The 18,163-nt window shown below is 40.5% G+C and overlaps 2 protein-coding genes across 2 annotated transcripts in view; one reads left to right on the top strand and one right to left on the bottom strand.

Moving 5' to 3' along the window:
- Positions 1 to 1,775: 1,775 nt before the first annotated feature.
- Positions 1,776 to 5,824, top strand: tnni1c (troponin I, skeletal, slow c). The gene is made up of 6 exons (XM_072694846.1): positions 1,776 to 1,796; positions 2,016 to 2,057; positions 2,707 to 2,838; positions 3,661 to 3,750; positions 5,007 to 5,189; positions 5,726 to 5,824. Exons 1-6 carry the CDS (start codon positions 1,776 to 1,778, stop codon positions 5,822 to 5,824), a joined length of 567 nt encoding a protein of 188 aa, XP_072550947.1.
- A 2,546-nt stretch (positions 5,825 to 8,370) lies between these two features.
- Positions 8,371 to 18,163, bottom strand: part of b4galnt3b (beta-1,4-N-acetyl-galactosaminyl transferase 3b) — a 32,116-nt gene continuing 22,323 nt past the window's right edge. Inside the window, exons 13-20 of the mRNA XM_072695383.1 lie at positions 17,917 to 17,984; positions 15,262 to 16,678; positions 14,158 to 14,417; positions 13,076 to 13,229; positions 12,497 to 12,569; positions 12,256 to 12,409; positions 11,433 to 11,559; positions 8,371 to 10,864 (exon numbers count right to left, since the gene is read on the bottom strand). Coding sequence (XP_072551484.1) covers positions 10,756 to 10,864; positions 11,433 to 11,559; positions 12,256 to 12,409; positions 12,497 to 12,569; positions 13,076 to 13,229; positions 14,158 to 14,417; positions 15,262 to 16,678; positions 17,917 to 17,984 — 2,362 coding nt within the window. The 3' untranslated portion in view covers positions 8,371 to 10,755. The remainder of the gene's footprint in view (positions 10,865 to 11,432; positions 11,560 to 12,255; positions 12,410 to 12,496; positions 12,570 to 13,075; positions 13,230 to 14,157; positions 14,418 to 15,261; positions 16,679 to 17,916; positions 17,985 to 18,163) is intronic.

Raw genomic sequence — 18,163 nt, 5'->3', positions numbered from 1 at the left:
CCTCAAAATGAGGACATCAGGGGGTTTAATATGACAGCAATAGAGGCGTCTTCTACCTGCAACAAGCTGTGGACTTCATGACCTTACTTACAGCTTTTCTGGTTGTGTCCAGCTTTAGCACATTCAGGCTGCCCCACTATTCTCAGAGCATTTCTGTGTAAAATCAGTGTTTGTGTGTGTGTGTGTGTGTGTGTGTGTGTGTGTGTGTGTGAGCCCTACTGTCATTTCGGCCTTTACGTCCTCGACGGGTCCGCTGTGTGTTTAGACACTCTTGTGTATAATGTATGAAGTTTTGAGTGAGGTAATGGAGCAAAGATTTATGGCTGACTTTGTTTTACTTTGTCCTTGTGTGACCAACACACACACACACACACACACACACACACACACACACACACTCACACACACATTCACACGTTCAGCAGCCTTTGTGACAGTGAGGGCAGCTGGCCTGATTGTTTGCATTCCTGTGTCTGTGTGCTATAATTATTTACCTGCCATCTGTCACACATAAAACCCATTGTCTCTGGGCCTGTCCTTTAGTAGCGCAGACTGACCACCTCAGGTACTGTACCCTGTCCTCTTCTCTCCATTCCTTTACACGGATCTCTGCAGAGAGGCTCACTTCTAGGCCACTGCTGTTTTGCACTGTAGCTGTATTGTAGACACAGTTGAGCAGTAGCTGTAGGTCTGTGTGCTTCTCTGAGGACGGCTTTTTAGATCATTTTGGGGCTTTTTTTATTATTTTATTATTATAGTGTTTTTAATTATTATTATTTGTATTTATATCGGGTTATTTAGCAGTAAACTCCTTAGTAAACTGTTGATCATCACACTGATATCAGTCTTTGTCTGTTGTCCTGACTACAGGCTTCACAATGGCAGATGAGTGAGTATTATTTACATATAACTGTAGTCTTCTTTGAGTCACACCAAATCATCGTATCTTCATTATTTGCTGTTTTCACTTTTTTACTTAATGTAAATCTGGCAGTTGTTCTTAATATTGTGTCAAATTGATGAATGGACCAATGGAAATGCTCTTCATGCTGCTTATTCCAAAATTACTTGGAATTTAATCGATTTACATTGACTTCCATTAAAAGTTTCTTTTTCATTTTGGAGATTTTATGACAGCTGCAATATTTATTTCTTATGTATCTACATGAATGATATTAGAATGTTATTAGTAAAGATATTTAGTTGACTAATTTTTTTAATACTAACATTTTTAATAATGTAATCTCTCTCTTGTCCCTTTGTCCCTGTCCACACCCTGTTAAATCTTCTACAGTGTAAGTCTTAACATTTTTACATCTCTTTATTTTTAAATATTAAAAATAATCATTTACTCAATTGCACAAGTTCTGTTTATTATTTTGAGTGTATTTAACATAATAGAAAAAAACACTGAAACATAAAAACATGGTATCTGTAACAGTTCTGTCACTTTTTTATATATTATGTGTTTTTCCAATATTCTAAATTCAACAAATAAACAGAAGTGATCATTTTTTCACTTAGAAAATCAACATAATGTTTTATAATAATAATAATTTGGCCAGACAACTCATATTCCAATGTTTGTACACATTGGCTTAATTAAACATTGTGATTTTCTAAGAGTAATAATTCACATCAAACAAAAATTAAATTTATTAAAAAATAGAAATTGTGTTTAAAATTGTGTACATGATTTTATGGTGCCCAAACTTTTGCACAATAAAGTGTTTATGGTGTTTTCTTTTTCATCTATACAGGACGCCCCTTCACCAATGGCCCCTCGAGGCCCTCAGGCCAAGGTACTCCATACCCGACACACTGAAGTGTCCTTAAAAAGCTTCAGTTACTCTGGATAGAAGATATTGTTCTGTTAAACACATTCATATTACCCCACCTATCAACTCCATTCACCTGCAAAAATAATTCTAATATAAAATTAATATATTAAAAATATTAATTTTGTATTAAAAACAAACTGAAACTGAAATGCTGACCATGTTTCTGTTTTGCAGCCGAAGTCCAAGATCTCAGCGTCCAGAAAGCTCTCTCTGAAGGTGAGCTGTTTTTACATCTCCTCTTTCTCCCGCATTCTATTTACAGTAGGTACACTGTATGTCCAAATGTTTGTGGACACCCCTCCTAATGAATGCATTCAGCTCCTTTAAGTTGCACCCATTGCTGACACAGGTGTGCAAAGGCACACACACAGCTTGTCTAGTCTCTGTAAAGACTAGTACTGTCATAAAATAGAAAGTATTCGCACCATGCTGCCTAATGCCAGGCGTGGGCTATAGAGGGGTATAAAGCCCCCCAGCATTGAGGAGCTGTGGAGCAGTGGAAGAACTGTGTTCTCTGGAATGATGATGGTGGTGGAGCTCCATCCAGTACTTTTGGGATGTGTTGGGGATGATGAGGTGGGGTGGTGATCATCATCCAACAGCCTGACTTCACTAATGCTCTTTGCTGAATGCAATCAAATCCTCACAGCAATGTTCCTTCTCCAAAATCTGGTAGAAAGCCTTCTTCCCTGGACAGTAGAGACAGTTACTCCAACAAAAGCACAAGAATATTTTTTTTAATAGCCTTGATTTCCGAAGAAACAATGAATGAGCAGGTGTCCGAATACTTTTGTCCATATAGTTTTTTAGATTTATCTCTATGGAAGTTGTTTGTGAGGGTTTGTTGTTGTTATTGTTTTGTTAGATTCTTCTGCTCCAGAGAGCGATGGAGGATCTGGAGCAGGAGAAGGTGGTCCGTGATGAGGAGAAGGTTCGCTACCTGGGGGAGAAACTCCCACCTCTACAGATGTCTGGCCTTGCCATGGACGAACTACAGGTAAGAGCCTGTAGGACCTGCTAATGCTGAACCTGCTAATACACCCAGCCACCCAGCGAAAGGCCGAATGCAACGGCTACTTCCAGAGAAAACGTTAAAAGCTAACACTAGCTGCCGGGGGGAAGCACTGTTAGGAGAAGGGCCTTAGGAGGACGTGCCGCGGCGGCTCTCTGTGTGAAGGCTGGGAGAGAGCAGTGTGGGGAGGCCAGGGGAGTAAATGGGTGCTAGGCAGTCGCTAGGCTAAAAGCTAACTTTAGCTGACCCTACTACAATCTCATTGGCTAGCTAACCACATACTGCACCAACTGGACACTGAGGCGACCCCCAGAAGATAGTAGCACCACTTGTTACAGTGCCAAAAACAAAGCTATGCTATGCTATGTGGCTCATGTGAGCTGTCACAGTGACATCAACCAGTCAATCAAGGAAAAGGCCTTCATTGTTTGTTCTTTAAGCCTCTGCAACATGAAAATGATCACGTTTATATATTTTGAGGGAACATAACAGAGTGGTAAATACGCTTGTAAACCGTATCTAAGTCACACACTTATTATTTCCATGTCAAACAACATCTTAAATACTCAATAAATTCATTCTATGGCACCTTTACGAAAAATAGCTAACGGTCAATGAAGGAAATACAAACTTTTAAGATGTTCTTAACTTTGATGTACATAAAGAGAATGAGTTCTAAGCCATTTTGTAATAATTTTGTAATTTTCTTTGATCTATTTTTCGTTAAGTGTTAACAAAGGTTAAATACAGGTCCAAGTTTTAAAAATGCCCGACAACAATCGTGTGTGTGTTTGTCTGTGTTTGCAGAAACTGTGCAAGCAGCTTCATGCTAAAATCGATGTGGTGGATGAGGAGAGGTATGACTTTGAAGCCAAAATCAACAAGAACAACAAAGAAGTGAGTATAAAGGAAACGTCAGGATTTGCAGTTTCGCACATTTGTAATCTGTCCCAGCTGGCCGCCTGGTTTAATGTTGATCATGACCAAAATTTAATTTTAGGACAACAACCAGCGACTAAAGCCATCGGCAAAATGACGTAGAACTGAGACGACAGCTGACGTAGATATTTGTTGGTTTTAAGTTGTGATGTTAGGAAGCCAAAATCTGACGTCCAAACATCACGTGTTGACGACATAATGACGTTAAAATCTGCTAAACTTTATTATAATGTTAACATCCACACAATGTGAATTTCCAACCTTCTTAGATGTTGTTATGATATGTTGTTGGTTTTAAGTCACAGTGTTAAGTAATCAAAGTTCAACGTCTGTCTGACGTTGGAGCTTGATGTCAACCCAGTGTTTGTTTTTGTTCGACGTGACTTTGATTTCCAACCAAAATTCAACATCTATCTAACGTCTATTTAGAACATTTAACGTCTATTTAATGTTGGAGCTTGATGTCATCCCACTGTTGTTCTTTGTTGGACGTGACATTGATTTCCAACCAAAATTCAACATCTATCTAACGTTGGTGCTTGATGTCAACCTAACATAGTTTTTTGATAGACGTGACTTTGATTTCCATACAAAATTTAGCGTCCAGCCAATGTTGAAACTTGATGTCAACCCAATGTTGTTCTTTGATGGACGTGACTTTGATTTTCAACCTAAATTCAACATCTATCTAACGTCTACTTAGAAAATTCAACTTCTATTTAATGTTGGAACTTGATGTCAACTCAATGTTGTTCTTTGATGGATGTGACTTTGATTTCTAACCACAATTGAACATCTATCTGACGTTGGAGCTTGTAGTGAACCCAACATAGTTTTTTGATGGACGTGACTTTGATTTCCAACCAAAATTCAACATCTATCTAACATCTATTTAGAAAATTCAATGTCTATTTAATGTTGGAGCTTGATGTCAACCCAGTGTTGTTTTTTGATGGACGTGACTTTGATTTCCAACCAGAATTGAACGTTTATCTAGCGTTGTAGCTTGATGTCAACCCAGTGTTACGTTTTTCATGGACATGTTACTTTGATTTCCAACCAAAATTCAACATCTATCTAATGTTGGAGCTAAATGTCAACCCAATGTTGTTCTTTGATGGATGTGCCTTTGATTTCCAACCAAAATCAGACAGTGTCTGTCTGACGTTACGAGCCATATGTCAAATTGATGTCCAGTGCCTGCCGTGTTACAGATTCACGAGCTGAAGCTGAAAGTGCAGGACCTCGGGGGTAAGTTTAAGAAGCCTGCTCTGAGGAAGGTCCGAGTGTCCGCTGACGAAATGATGAGGGCGCTGCTGGGTTCCAAGCACAAGGGCTCTATGGACCTTAGAGCTAACCTCAAGTCAGTGAAGAAGGAGGACATTAAACAAGAGAAGGTATTTACATCAACACACACCTGCGAACATCTAAATAACACTGAGGAAAGCCATGAAGTCCTGCAACCATCTAAGCCAGGCATGTCTAAGGCTGGTCCACAGCCTGGCTGAGATCAGTGTCTTGGAGCGTCTAACAATGAATTACATGCATGAGATGAGGTCTGCATGGCTGAGGCCCATGAGGACTGGAGTCTGTGGCCTTCAGCCCAAGACTGCATAGCTGGCCTTGCCCTCTCTGGATGGGTGGGATGGCCGATACTGGCCATCTGTCAGCTGATTTAACGCAACTGGCAGTTGGAATTCCTTCCCCAGCGCGTTCAGCTGTCCGGTGCTGTTGCATCTGCTGCAGTTGGAGAAGATGCTGGTTCCTGTGACTCTGAGGGTGTAGGGTGGGAACTGGCAATGGCTAAACTGGGGAGAACTGGAAACCAATATAGATATGACGACTTGGTTGCTGTATAAAACCTGATATCTTCCAAAGTGTTGAGTTTTCCCATGTCATGTCTGACCAACTGATGTGTGCATATGCTCTGCAGGTTCTGAACAGTGAGGTAGGCGACTGGCGTAAGAATGTGGAGGCCATGTCCGGCATGGAGGGCAGGAAGAAGATGTTTGACGCTGCTGGAGGACAGTGAGGAGTGTATATAGGAGCCAGTTTTGTATATAGGAGTGTGTGCATGTGTATGAAGAGACATACATGAAAGAGTAGGAACCGATACTGAAACTTGATCCTGAAGTGGCCAGAGTTGGACCTGGGAGACGATAGTTTCCTCATGAATCTGAGGACTTGCTTTTTACCACTTAAGGTCAGTTAGCATTTCTTCTCCATCATAAACCAATATTATTTTCATGATGTGGTTTATGGTGAGTTTTAATGGGATCTTAATCACTTGAACTTATCGCACAGTTAACAGAATGTCATTTTTAGTGTAAGTGCACCTTCTGGTAAAGCAGTAAATAAACTTTTTGATGCCAAATAAGTGTTTGTGATATTTAAAGACACACACACACTGCATCTCAGAACATGCATCCATAGTCAATGTAGCTATTGGAGCTTCGAGCTTCAAGTACGGCTTGGCTCGACCCGCCATCCCTCAAAATCCTTGGAAGACGAGCGTCCAGGCTTTTTTCTGTCCTGCACCGAAGTAGTGGAACGAACTTCCCCTGGGTGTCCGAACAGCAGAGTCCAACGCTCGCTGTCTTCAAACCCAGACTGAAGACCCTCCTCTTCTGAGAGTACTTGGGCGAATAGCAGAGTGGTCTTCTTATTGACTTGTGTTTAGTAGAGTCTAAGATTAGAGGATCTTTGAATTTTTAGTCTATTTAAACTAGCTGAGGTTTTCTTGGGTAAATAGTGAAGCACTTTTGTAAGTCGCTCTGGATAAGAGCGTCTGCTAAATGCCTTAAATGTAAATGTAAATGTCTCTGCCCATTTCTATACACAGTCAATTATCCACAAACAGAGTCAATCAGGACAAGCAACTCACCCCCACACACAGATTCCGCATTGCAATCAGCCATAACATTAACACCACTGATGGGTGTTATAGTGAAAAACTTTGATTATCTTCACCTCTTGTCACCGGGTGGGATCTACATACTAGGCAGCAGGTAAACAGTTAGTTCTTGAAGGCGATGAAGGTGTTGAACAAGAACCAAACTGAGATGTTCTAGAGGATGACTGGGTCAGAACATCTCCAAAACATCAGGCATCAGGTCTTTTGGGGGGTTCTTGGTGGAACACTCCAAAAGTGAACCGATAATAGAGTGCCTATGGGGGCCCCGCCTCACAACCTACAGGACTTACAGGATCTGCTGCTAACGTTAATCTTGGAGCACCAGATACCACAGCAGGTCACCTTCAGAGGTCTTGTGGAGTCCATGCCTTGAATGATCAGGGGTGTTGTGGGGGCACAACACCCACAACACCCATGATCACCCATGATTTTTTGACGTAATGTAAATCTGGCTGTTCTTCTTTAAATTGTCTAAGAAAATGCATGATGAATGGACCAATAGGAAAGCTCCAAAACGACCTGAATACAATCGTTTTACATTGACTTCCATTGAAAGTTGAAGGAAGGTTTTTTCTTCTGCTGTAAAGTTGCTGTTTTAGAGATATGAGGTTTTGCATCAAATATCAATATCTATCTAGGCTCTGATTAGGAAGTCATTGATGGTCAGCAGTTCAGTTCCTGTGGTAAAGACAAACATGTTCAAAAGTAAAATGACAGTATTTTAATAATTAAATAATTGAATTAATTTAATACATTAAATAAAATAATATACACATTTGGCTTTAACAACATAACAGAGGTGTGAGGTCACTCCAATGCCAGCTGAAGTGACCTATCATCTGAAATAGTCCAAGTGTGCGAGTCATCTTCTCAATCGCTTCTGTTCAAGGACAGGAGGAGTAACTGCACGTCTAAACTGGGTCAGAGTGTGACCGGCATGTATGTGGGTGTAACTGCAAGAGGTATGTCATAGGCTCTGATTTATGGTGTATATATATATATATATATATATAGAGAGAGAGAGAGAGAGAGAGAGAGACCACCCTACATGGTCAGTTTCTCTAGTTTTACTGTTTATAGGCAGTGTGTTTTAGGGAAATGAACATTTGTGCTGTATTTCATAAACCATGGACAACACTTCCCCCAAATTCCAAATAAAATATTTACAATTTAGAGCATTTATTTATTTATTTGCAGAAATGACAACTGCTCAAAAACAGCTGCTCAAATAATGCAGATAAATGATGATAATAATTATAAAGTAAAGAAGTTATTATTCAGATTTAAACACAGTACTAATATCTGAACTCTGAGAGCATTCAGAAATCACTATGCTGAAATAACCTCGACGGCCAATCACAGCTCTCCTGTCTCGGCCGGCTCTCCACTAGTCTCTCACATTTCTGTTGGGACTTTATGCCGTTCATAGTCTGCAGATTCAGATAACTCAGCTCTGTTTGATGAAATTAATAAAAAACGGCTGCCAGACACGTAGAGATGCAGATTTAATATAATAAAGAGATGCAGATTTAATAAAGAAAAATATTTTTTCCAGAGTTGTGTGTGTATATATATATTTACAAATTTGGAAAAACACCCAGAAAAAAAAACAGAAGTACCAATTTTTTACCAAAGATTTTAATAACCATAAACTCTCCAGTGGACATTTTTTATTTCCTATTTAAAAAATCTATACAATATAACAAACTAGCTGCTTAACATCAAAGCACAAAGGACACTTCATTGGCCTAAAGCTGTCACTTGACAATTTACCAAGCGTATAGGTATTATTATGTTTCCTGTAGTTAGGAGAAATTACACCGCATATACAATCATCCCTGTCCTGTAAAACCTTGTATCTCCAAAATGGCAAGTAAACAACATGTAAAGTCCATGTAAAAAGATTTTAGTCCTTTTGGAGCATTTCTATTGGTCCATTAATCATGAGACTCTGATAAACAATATAAAGAACAACTCCCAGATTCATGCAAAATGGAGATACAAGGTTTTTGCAATTGGTTAAATCAAGCAAATAAACTGCAGTGAAGCTTCAGAGTGAGCAGAATTATGCAGAATCTGCAGATGTTGGAAGATGGATAACCTAGATGTCCTTGCATGTCTCTGTAAAAGGCACTTTTAAGCTAGTATAGCATTCAGCAAATTTCCTGAGTCGGATTTCCTTAGTCATCCATCCATCCATCCATCCAGCCACTTCCTGCTCAGGATCAAGGTGGGTCCCTCGATCCTGGACTACCCCCAGGACAGGGCGCTATCTGATTATTCAGCAATCACTTTTTCCTCCTACAGTCAGTAAAGCACTTATAATGAAACAGTCTGAGACAGAAAAGTAACCCGAACCCCATCTCCTGAATCTTCTCGTGATTCGTGATTCTTCACGATGAAACATCTGGAACAACACGGCTGCCTGCACTCCTCCTTGAAATGTGAACAACAGCAGAGTCTCCTGCTCCTCTCGAAACATCTAAGGCATGCTGTTGTAGAGGCCGTGCTGATAGAGCCACAGCTAAACCTGGGTTAAGGCCTGCAGGCTGAAGGCACAGGACCATTGCACCTCTTTTGGTTTGATCACGGTCCAGCTGAACACCCACTGGACGGTCCAGCTGAGCCACTTTTGGAGGCCGTTTAACAGCATCACAGACCCTTCGGATATCGCAAAGGTTGGGTGGACGAACTGTATCATTTTACAAATCATTTTCCATTAAAAAGGTTCTGTAGGGAGACAAAAGCGGCCTGTGGAGTTTAGTTCCAGCCCTAATCTCACATCAACAAGGTCAAGAATGTGAACTTTAGAGGTAGGAGTGTTCTGAAGGCCTGTTCCGCCTCCCCCCCAAAAAATAATAATCACAACAACACATTTATCCCCTTATGCCAAAGCGTAGTCCGTCAGTCAGTACATGCTCCATGGTATAATTGTAGTGTGGGAGGAGTGGCGAGAACTCTGAGAACTTTAGGCTGGAGTTCAGGGCAGCTTCCAAAAGGCCAGACTCCTCATCAAGAACGGAGGTAGGACTGAGAGTTAGCCCTGAGTAACAGCAAGGAGGATTTTGGGACTATATGCTTCTATAAGAGGGAGGGGGGGGGTGTGAAAACACCATCACAGGATATGAAAGGAGGCAGAGCTTCAGGTTTGGTCCTCCTTCCAAACCTCAGCTAGCTCCATCGGGTGTATTATCGTGTATTATGGGAACGTAACGTGAATTAGATAGTATAGTGAGTGGTTCCTTTAAAATTAGGCCGGTAGTTCCCCAGGAATTCACTCGGGCAGCCACGCCAGAGACCCTTAGAGAGGTTCTGTACAAAGCCGGGCCGCAGTACACAGTACAGTGCGTTGAAATCCATCCGACTTCAATATATACTCACTCAAATGAAATGCGCGGAATGGACAAAAGTATTGGGACACCCCTACTTGTCCAGTGTTTCTTCTGAAATCAAGGGTATTAAAAAAGAGTTTCTCCTAGAGGAGCATTGCTGTGAGGATTTGATTGCATTCAGCGACAAGAGCGTTTGGTAGTGAGGTCAGGATAGTGGACGATGATCACCACCCCGCCTCATCACCAATGACCAACGGAGCACGAACCATCATTCCTGAGAACACAGTTCTTCCACTGCTCCACAGCTCCTCAATGCTGGGGGGCTTTATAGCCCTCTATAGCCCACGCCTGGCATTAGGCAGCATGGTGCCAATAGAGTCATGATGTTTATCTGCTCCAGAGAGTCCTATTCAGTGGGTGAAACTTAAGGTAGCTGAATGCAATCATTTGTTAGGGGTGTCCACAAACATTTGGACCTATAGTGTAGATACAGTCCCTCAAAACAAGCCACCAGTTAAACTGTTAAAACTGTTAAACTGTCTTATAGTACCAGGAGCATCTTCCTGAGTTATCTCCTGCACGTCTCTTCTTCCCAGCCGGCCAAACCTCTGGAATGCCTCGCGGCCCACAGTGTGCCAATCAAAGCTGGCAAGCCGAGCAAAGGCTGGATAAAGTGCCACAGTGACTGCTGTCCTGACAATGGTGGGGATGCCATCGTTACGTATTGCGGACTACCCGGCGGTTCCACATGCCACGCCTGGAGTGGTGGTAATGGAAGAAATTCCTCACGTACAGCCGCTCCACTTCCAACCCCGCCTCCAGGATCCTAAAGACGGGAGCAATGCATCATTCGTTCCGTCGGCCACGTCCAGACACAAGCAATTACACATGAACAAACTTGCTTGGTTCATAACTGCGTATAATAATACTCTGGTTATAATTACACTCAGATCAGCCATAACATTAAAACCACCCGCCTAGTGTAGGCCCGCTGTGTGCTACCAAAACAGCTCTGACCTGTCGACACTCCACAAGACCTCTGAAGGTGTCCTGCTGTGGTATCTGGCACCAGGACTAACGTTAGCAGCAGATCCAGACCCAAGTCCTGTAAGCTAGCAAGCATCAATGAGCCCTGGGAACCCATGACCCTGTCACCTGATTACTGGATACTGGAAACAGTAGATGTTCTGACCCAGCCACATTGCTATTGCACAATTTGGTTATTATGTGGACCCCACTTCTTCACAGGAGCCATTGGCACACTTCACCTACCAGTGGTTTTAATGTTATGGCTGATTGATATAGAAATGTGCGTAATACTTCTGGTGCATTCACTAAATGTACCATCATCATAATTGTATCAGATTCCAGCAGTAGCTTACTACTAGTCCTACCTGTCCAGTAGTTCCCAGTCCTCTCCTCCCCAGCGGTCAGTGAAGTCTTTGGTGTTCATGCCACCAATAGAGTCCAAGTCTGATTTATAAATTCCCAGCAAACCAAAGCCGTTTACTTCCCAGTAGCCTGCAGAGAGTAGAAAACAACACTGGATAAAGAGGGGGGCAGGTATAATATATATATATATATATATATATCCTTTTGTAAAAAAAAAAAAACCTTTATTTTAATTATTGTTATTTTTATTTATTTAATTCTGTAATTCTGTAATTTTGTTGTTATTATTGTTGTTTTTGCTTTGGCAATATTGAAAGACAGTGGGTAACTCCCCCCTCACTGTAATTACCTAACTCTGCTCTGCTACATGATACATGATGTGAACCACTGCAGTGCTGTAAGCCAGCCAATCAGAGCAGTGCATTTGCCGCCCCCCCACACAAGCCCATCATAAAAACAAAAATCAGCATATTGCATTCGAAAGTACAATAACAGGGTGGTAAATAGGCTTGTAAAACCGCATCTGAGCAGTTTTCACCCCAAACAAAGTCCCACACTTACTGTTTATATGTCAAAACTAGTTCAATAATTAATAAATGCATAATAAATGCCCCCCCCACCCCCGCCCCAACTTTTAACCCCTTAAATTCCAGCCATGTTACACTTTAGGGGTTCTTCTATTATCAACTACAGTGACTCCAACGCAAACAAGCTCACTTATTCTTCAGATATAGGGGTATGTAATACACGGCTGGGTCCACTGGTGGGTTCAGGGATGGTTAATGAGTTAAGAAACATGAGAGAGAGAGAGAGTAGTGTGTGTACCGTCAGGTTCTTGAGGAGTAGCACCACAGTTAAGCCTCATCACTATCGGAGCAAAGGCCATTCGTCCTTCAACACAGTGTCTCCTCACTGAGTCTATGAACCCCAGTGGGAAATGGATGTGTAGATCACACAGAAACAAAATGCTGTGTTTATCCTGAGGGGGATGAAGAAGGCGTTTATTCAGACCGGCTCTTTAATCACGGTGGGATTATCTGTGTATTTACACCAAGAGCGCACTCACTGTGATCAGGTCTATTCCAGCCTGTAGCCCTGCTGATCTCTGAAAGTTTCCTTCTAGTCTGAGATACTGATATCTGAGAGAGTACACACACATACATTAACACACACACACATTAACACACACACACACACACACACACACACACACAACAACAACAACAACAGAAAAGAGGCAAAAACAAGAGTGTCTATTTAATACTTAGGACCTACATGTGCTATACATACAGTTTTATGAGTTTGGGCCCAACTGGTCACATGATACTTGATGAAGTGTGATGTTTGAAGTGTATGGAACGTTTTACACTTAATATAATATAATATATAATATAATAAACAAATGACCAAATACATAAATAAATAAACAAGTTCTGTTAATGTTCTGATTGGATGTATTGGGAGATATACATGATGTATGTAATGTGCCATTACTTTTGCACAGGCCACATTTTATGCCTTTCATGTTTTTTTGCACGACGTTAAACAGTAAATAAACTGGAATGATGTGCAGAAGTGTGTCTCTGGAGATGACGTTGACAGTGTGTGTCAGTGTGTGTCAGTGTGTGTCAGTGTGTGTTTGTACCTGGGGAGCTGAGAGTTTTCCAGGGCTTGCTTTATGTCCATATCTGTGCTGGAATAGTCAGTGATGATGATGTTGAAGTTCTTGTCTCCAGTGGCTCTATACAGCTCCTCCATATCCACTATGAACTGCTGCACCCAGCGAGCCTGGTTCTTCACTACACACACACACACACACACACATATACATATATATACACACACATTTAAATGCATTTAAGACAACAATCCTTAAACTTGTGCTCTGTATTATGACCTGTATTTCTAACCCTTAGAAGTTATTTATTTAATTAATGCCATTAATAATAGTAATAATAATAATAATAATAATAATAATAATATTTTTATCCAAAACGTAAATTATAGTTACACAGAATTGTATTTAAATTAAATTAAATTAAGGACAAAATGTGTCAATATGTAATCCAATAATTAGTAAATAAGTACAATTCTTAATGAAGCAAAGTAAAGATAAGTTACTATATAAAAATAATAAATTCACATCATATATAAAAGTTCACAAATATAGACTTTGCTGGTTGGTGTGGCGCAACAGATAACACCACTACCTGCCACTGAGCTACCACACTATGTGGGAGGCTGGGGTTCGAATCCCAGTCTGGGTGATTGTGCTGCGCTACATCTATAAGAGTCCTTGGGCAAGACTCCTAACACTACACTGGCCCACCTCTGTAATACAAGTAACCATGTAAGTCGCTCTGGATAAGAGCGTCTGCTAAATGCCGTAAATGTAAAAGAAAATACAGAAAGCTGCTTTATTTTAGACAGCTGGCTTATATTATTTATGCCTGTGTATCCCACATTTATTACATTTCTCTACAATATTTAATTATACTAATTTGATAACTGGATTATTTAAACACTGTACCTCTCATGTTCTTATTGATTTATTCCCAACTTATTTTAATATGATTTACTTTGTTATTTACTGTAGCTTTCTAGGGGTTAGATTATAAACCTTCATCATCTTCTTCTGTATCTACTTTAAAACATTGATCTACAGAGAGAGAGAGAGAGAGAGAGAGAGCAATAGGGAGACAGTGTGTGGTAATGAGCGTATCTGACCTGGAATGATGAAGTGGACAGTAGCTGTGGGGTTCCACTGGAAGTTGTGAGGGTTACAGAGGAGCAGCTTTGGGTTCTTTCTCTGCTTGCGGACGCCCCAGCCTCGGCCCTCGTCATGATTTTGCAGGACGTAGATGTACTGAGCCAGACGGACTCTGCTGCCTGACCTGTCCAACAGATCCAACTCCAGCAGGTACCGACTGCCCCGAGTTACATCAGGCCGCTTCTCTACATTCACTATTTGCTGAAGAGAGAACTGACTATACACACACACACACACACACACATACACACATACACACACACACACACCAAATGTGATCAACATTCCCAATTGTTTGTTTTTGATTTATTTGTTCTGATATTTTTCCTTATTTTTAATCAATGTTCCCATACATGTAAACTATATGTGCATTAACTCATACACACATAATTATTATTATTATTATTATTATTATTATTATTATTATTATTAACATTAGTATTAATAAGAATAGCAATAACAATAATATTAACAATAACAATATTACTACTACTACTAATAATAATAGTATTAACAAAAAGGACAACAATAATAATAATATTCAGTACCCACTATATTAATTACTCAATATCCACTGTGAATTATCCAGTATTCACTATGAATTGTTCAGTATCTACTATGAATTATTCAGTATCCACTATGAATTATTCAGTACCCACTAAGAATTATTTAGTATCTACTATGAATTATTTAGTATCTACTATTAATTATTTAGTATCCACTATGAATTATTCAGTATCCACTATGAATTATTTAGTATTGACTATGAATTATTCAGTATCTACTATGAATTATTTAGTATTGACTATGAATTATTCAGTATCCACTATGAATTATTCAGTATCTACTATGAATTATTCAGTATCCACTATGAATTATTCAGTATCTACTATGAATTATTCAGTATTCACCATGGGTGATTCAGTATCCACTATGAATTATTCAGTATCCACTAAGAAGTATTTAGTATCCATTATGAATAATATTCCATTTGAAAGTTAAAATTTTTTTAAGCTGAATACACACACACACACACACACACACACACACTCTCTCCTTACCTTGGGAATTTCTCATTGAGTTTTTCCATTAAAGCCTGCACTACAGCCACGGCCTCTGATTGGTCGATCAGCAGATTGCCGGACACATTACAGGCTAGATCTATGGAGTCAGATCGCAGGGTCTGAAAATCCATCTGCTTCACCTGAAACGTCTGAGCCCAGTTCACCTCGGGGTCAAAGCCGATCCTGATAAAGATGTCATCTCCCAACCCAAAGTCTCCATAGGGCATCCAATCGTCCAGACCTTCATCCTCTCCCTTGTCTTTGCTCAGCCTCTTCTCTCCTTCAGGTGCAGCTTCATTTTTCTCCCCCTCCATTCTTCCAGCTCTCCTCCAGGCATTGTTTGTTTCCTTGGTGGGCGGAGCTACAATGCCCACCATCTGTTTCTGGCCCAGGCTGGAGTTGGGTGAATGGGACCTGTTCGCCATCTCTTTAGCATTAACCTGCTTTGCGTCCTGAAGAATGACGTAATGATGTTCTTCATGCTCTAACCCATCTAACTTGCTTCGGCTGGTGGAATCATCTTTTAACTTATGAGGCACAGTGTCCTTACGATGTGACGCATCGGTAGTCCTGTCCTTCTCCTGACTTTCTGACCTTTCTTTGGGACCATCCAGAGAGGCCGCACTGGTCTTCCTCCTTGGCCGAGATGTAAGCTCCTTTGGGATGTTCTCCTTTGTTTGGACTCTTTCCACCTTTGCTGCTTTGCTTGCATTTCCAGCAAGAACCACCGTACTACTATTCAATCTACTGGCCTGTCCACTCAACACTGACCGTTCAGCCCTTTTGTCTTTGTTCAGCCTGTCTCTGGACCGCTCTGAATTTCCTGCACGTATTTTATTACTTGCAAAGTCCTCCAATATCGCTCCTTCAGCAGGCCTATCTTCAGCCTCCACCAGTACCGCCTTAAAGTCCTGAGCTTTGCCAGCAGCAGGCTGGGTTTCTATTAGACTGCCATTGCTAAGTGAAGGTCCCTGAGGTTGGAGGTCTTCTATACGTTTCCTGTTGAGAGACTGATCATGCCCATCTGACCTCTTGACCTGTCCTGTCCGCAGTATGATTGAGGACTGTTGTCCAGGCTTTTTGGACACTTTGTTGTGGATTTGGAGTCCTGCTGGTTCTTGCGGTTGATTTTCTGCTGCCCTGCTCCTCAGATGTTGTGAGTTCTCCTGCTGTGGCCCCAACGCTCTGGTCATCTCTCGGGTATCTCTCGGCCTCCTCTTCCTGCTTCCATTGGTCAGGGAGGTAGAGAATAGTTTCCTCTGCCTCTGCAGTGTGTGGTCACTTTTGCCATGCCCTGGCAGACCAGCTCTTTTCTCATCCTCCTCTTCCTCTTCCTCCTCCTCTTCCTCGTCTCGCTCCAGTCGTCTGTAGTCTTCCGCGTCCAGTTTCTGCCTCCATCCCATCCTGTCTTCATCTGAGGATGAGGTAAAAAGGAGTTTTGTTGGAGTAACTGTCTCTACTGTCCAGGGTAAAAGGCCTTCTACTAGATTTTGACTATATGAGCATTGCTGTGAGGATTTGATTGCATTTAGTTACAAGAGCACTAGAGAGGTCAGAATGCTGGATGATGATGATCACCACCCCATCAACTCAACTAACCCAAACATACTGGATGGAGCACCACCGTCATTCTTGAGGACACAGTTTTTCCACTGCTCCACAGCTCCTCAATGCTGGGGGGCTTTATACCCCTCTATAGCCCACGCCTGGCATTAAACAGCATGGTGCTAATAGATTCACGTTTAATTGATCTGCTCCAGAGAGTCCTATTCTATTGGCAGTACTTCTCTACAAGGACTAGACAAGCTGTGTGTATGTGAGTGTATTCATTAGAAGGGGTGTCCACAAACATTTGGACATACAGTGCATATTGAATTAATTTATAATATCATTGATAGATGCACTTGTTGATAAATCTGTGTAATAACAGAAGCTGCATCACTGTAATTCATCTGTAACAACGAATATATCACATAGTCTTATTGTTATTGTATCTATAATGATAATGTTTAATTACACAGTTATTAAAGATCAGAATATAAAACAGGACCAACATTTCTCCAAACATAATATATGTTATAATAACATAATATCATATTTTACTGTTAATATGCTGAGTTCAACATACTAAAAAGGATGTGGATTGTACAAAGGTTAAGACACATTAATTATGTTATATTTAATTTCTTCCAATATATTAAATTCAGCAAATCAGTGGAAATTGTGCTTTCAAATGTCCAACAAATTGCATATTTATATGTTTCATGTACAGGATTTGTTAATTTTCACCTAATAATATATAATCTGCCCACACAGTTACAAATATATTTGGTTTATATTCAAATAACTGCACTTAATTATCAAAATTTGAGCATTTAGAGTTTAAATCATCAAAAATCATTCCACATTCATAATCCAAACTCCAACACCAAAATATTGATTATAAAAAATATAAATATAATATTTAAATATAAATATAAATATCCCACATAATATGTTCATTTCTGAATGCTGTTGAATGTTACAGCCGCTGAGACATATATCCATTATCAGATTTTAGGGGTTTAAGTTCATTTAATTTTCTTAAATTAATATTCAGAGATTTGGGGAAATTCACACAGTGTAACAACACAGGGTGCGTGGTTGCAGTACCTCTGTAACTGGGGTCAATGGTGTCGCCATCTGGCTGATCCAGATTCATATAGCTGGAGAAGCCGAATCTGTGGAGACAAACACTCACAGTTATACTGTAGAGGAATGATGTGTTCAGAACAACACCCAACCTGATCTGATCTGATAGACAAAATATTACACTACAGTGGATTCTGCTTTGATTTGGTTTGTTGTTTGTTTTTTTCCTCACATTTATTGCCTCACAGTGCCCCCTGCTGCACGTACA

Source organism: Salminus brasiliensis, chromosome 13 (assembly GCF_030463535.1).
Source record: "Salminus brasiliensis chromosome 13, fSalBra1.hap2, whole genome shotgun sequence".
NCBI lineage: Eukaryota > Metazoa > Chordata > Actinopteri > Characiformes > Bryconidae > Salminus > Salminus brasiliensis.
This window is presented reverse-complemented; position numbering and strand designations above follow the sequence as displayed.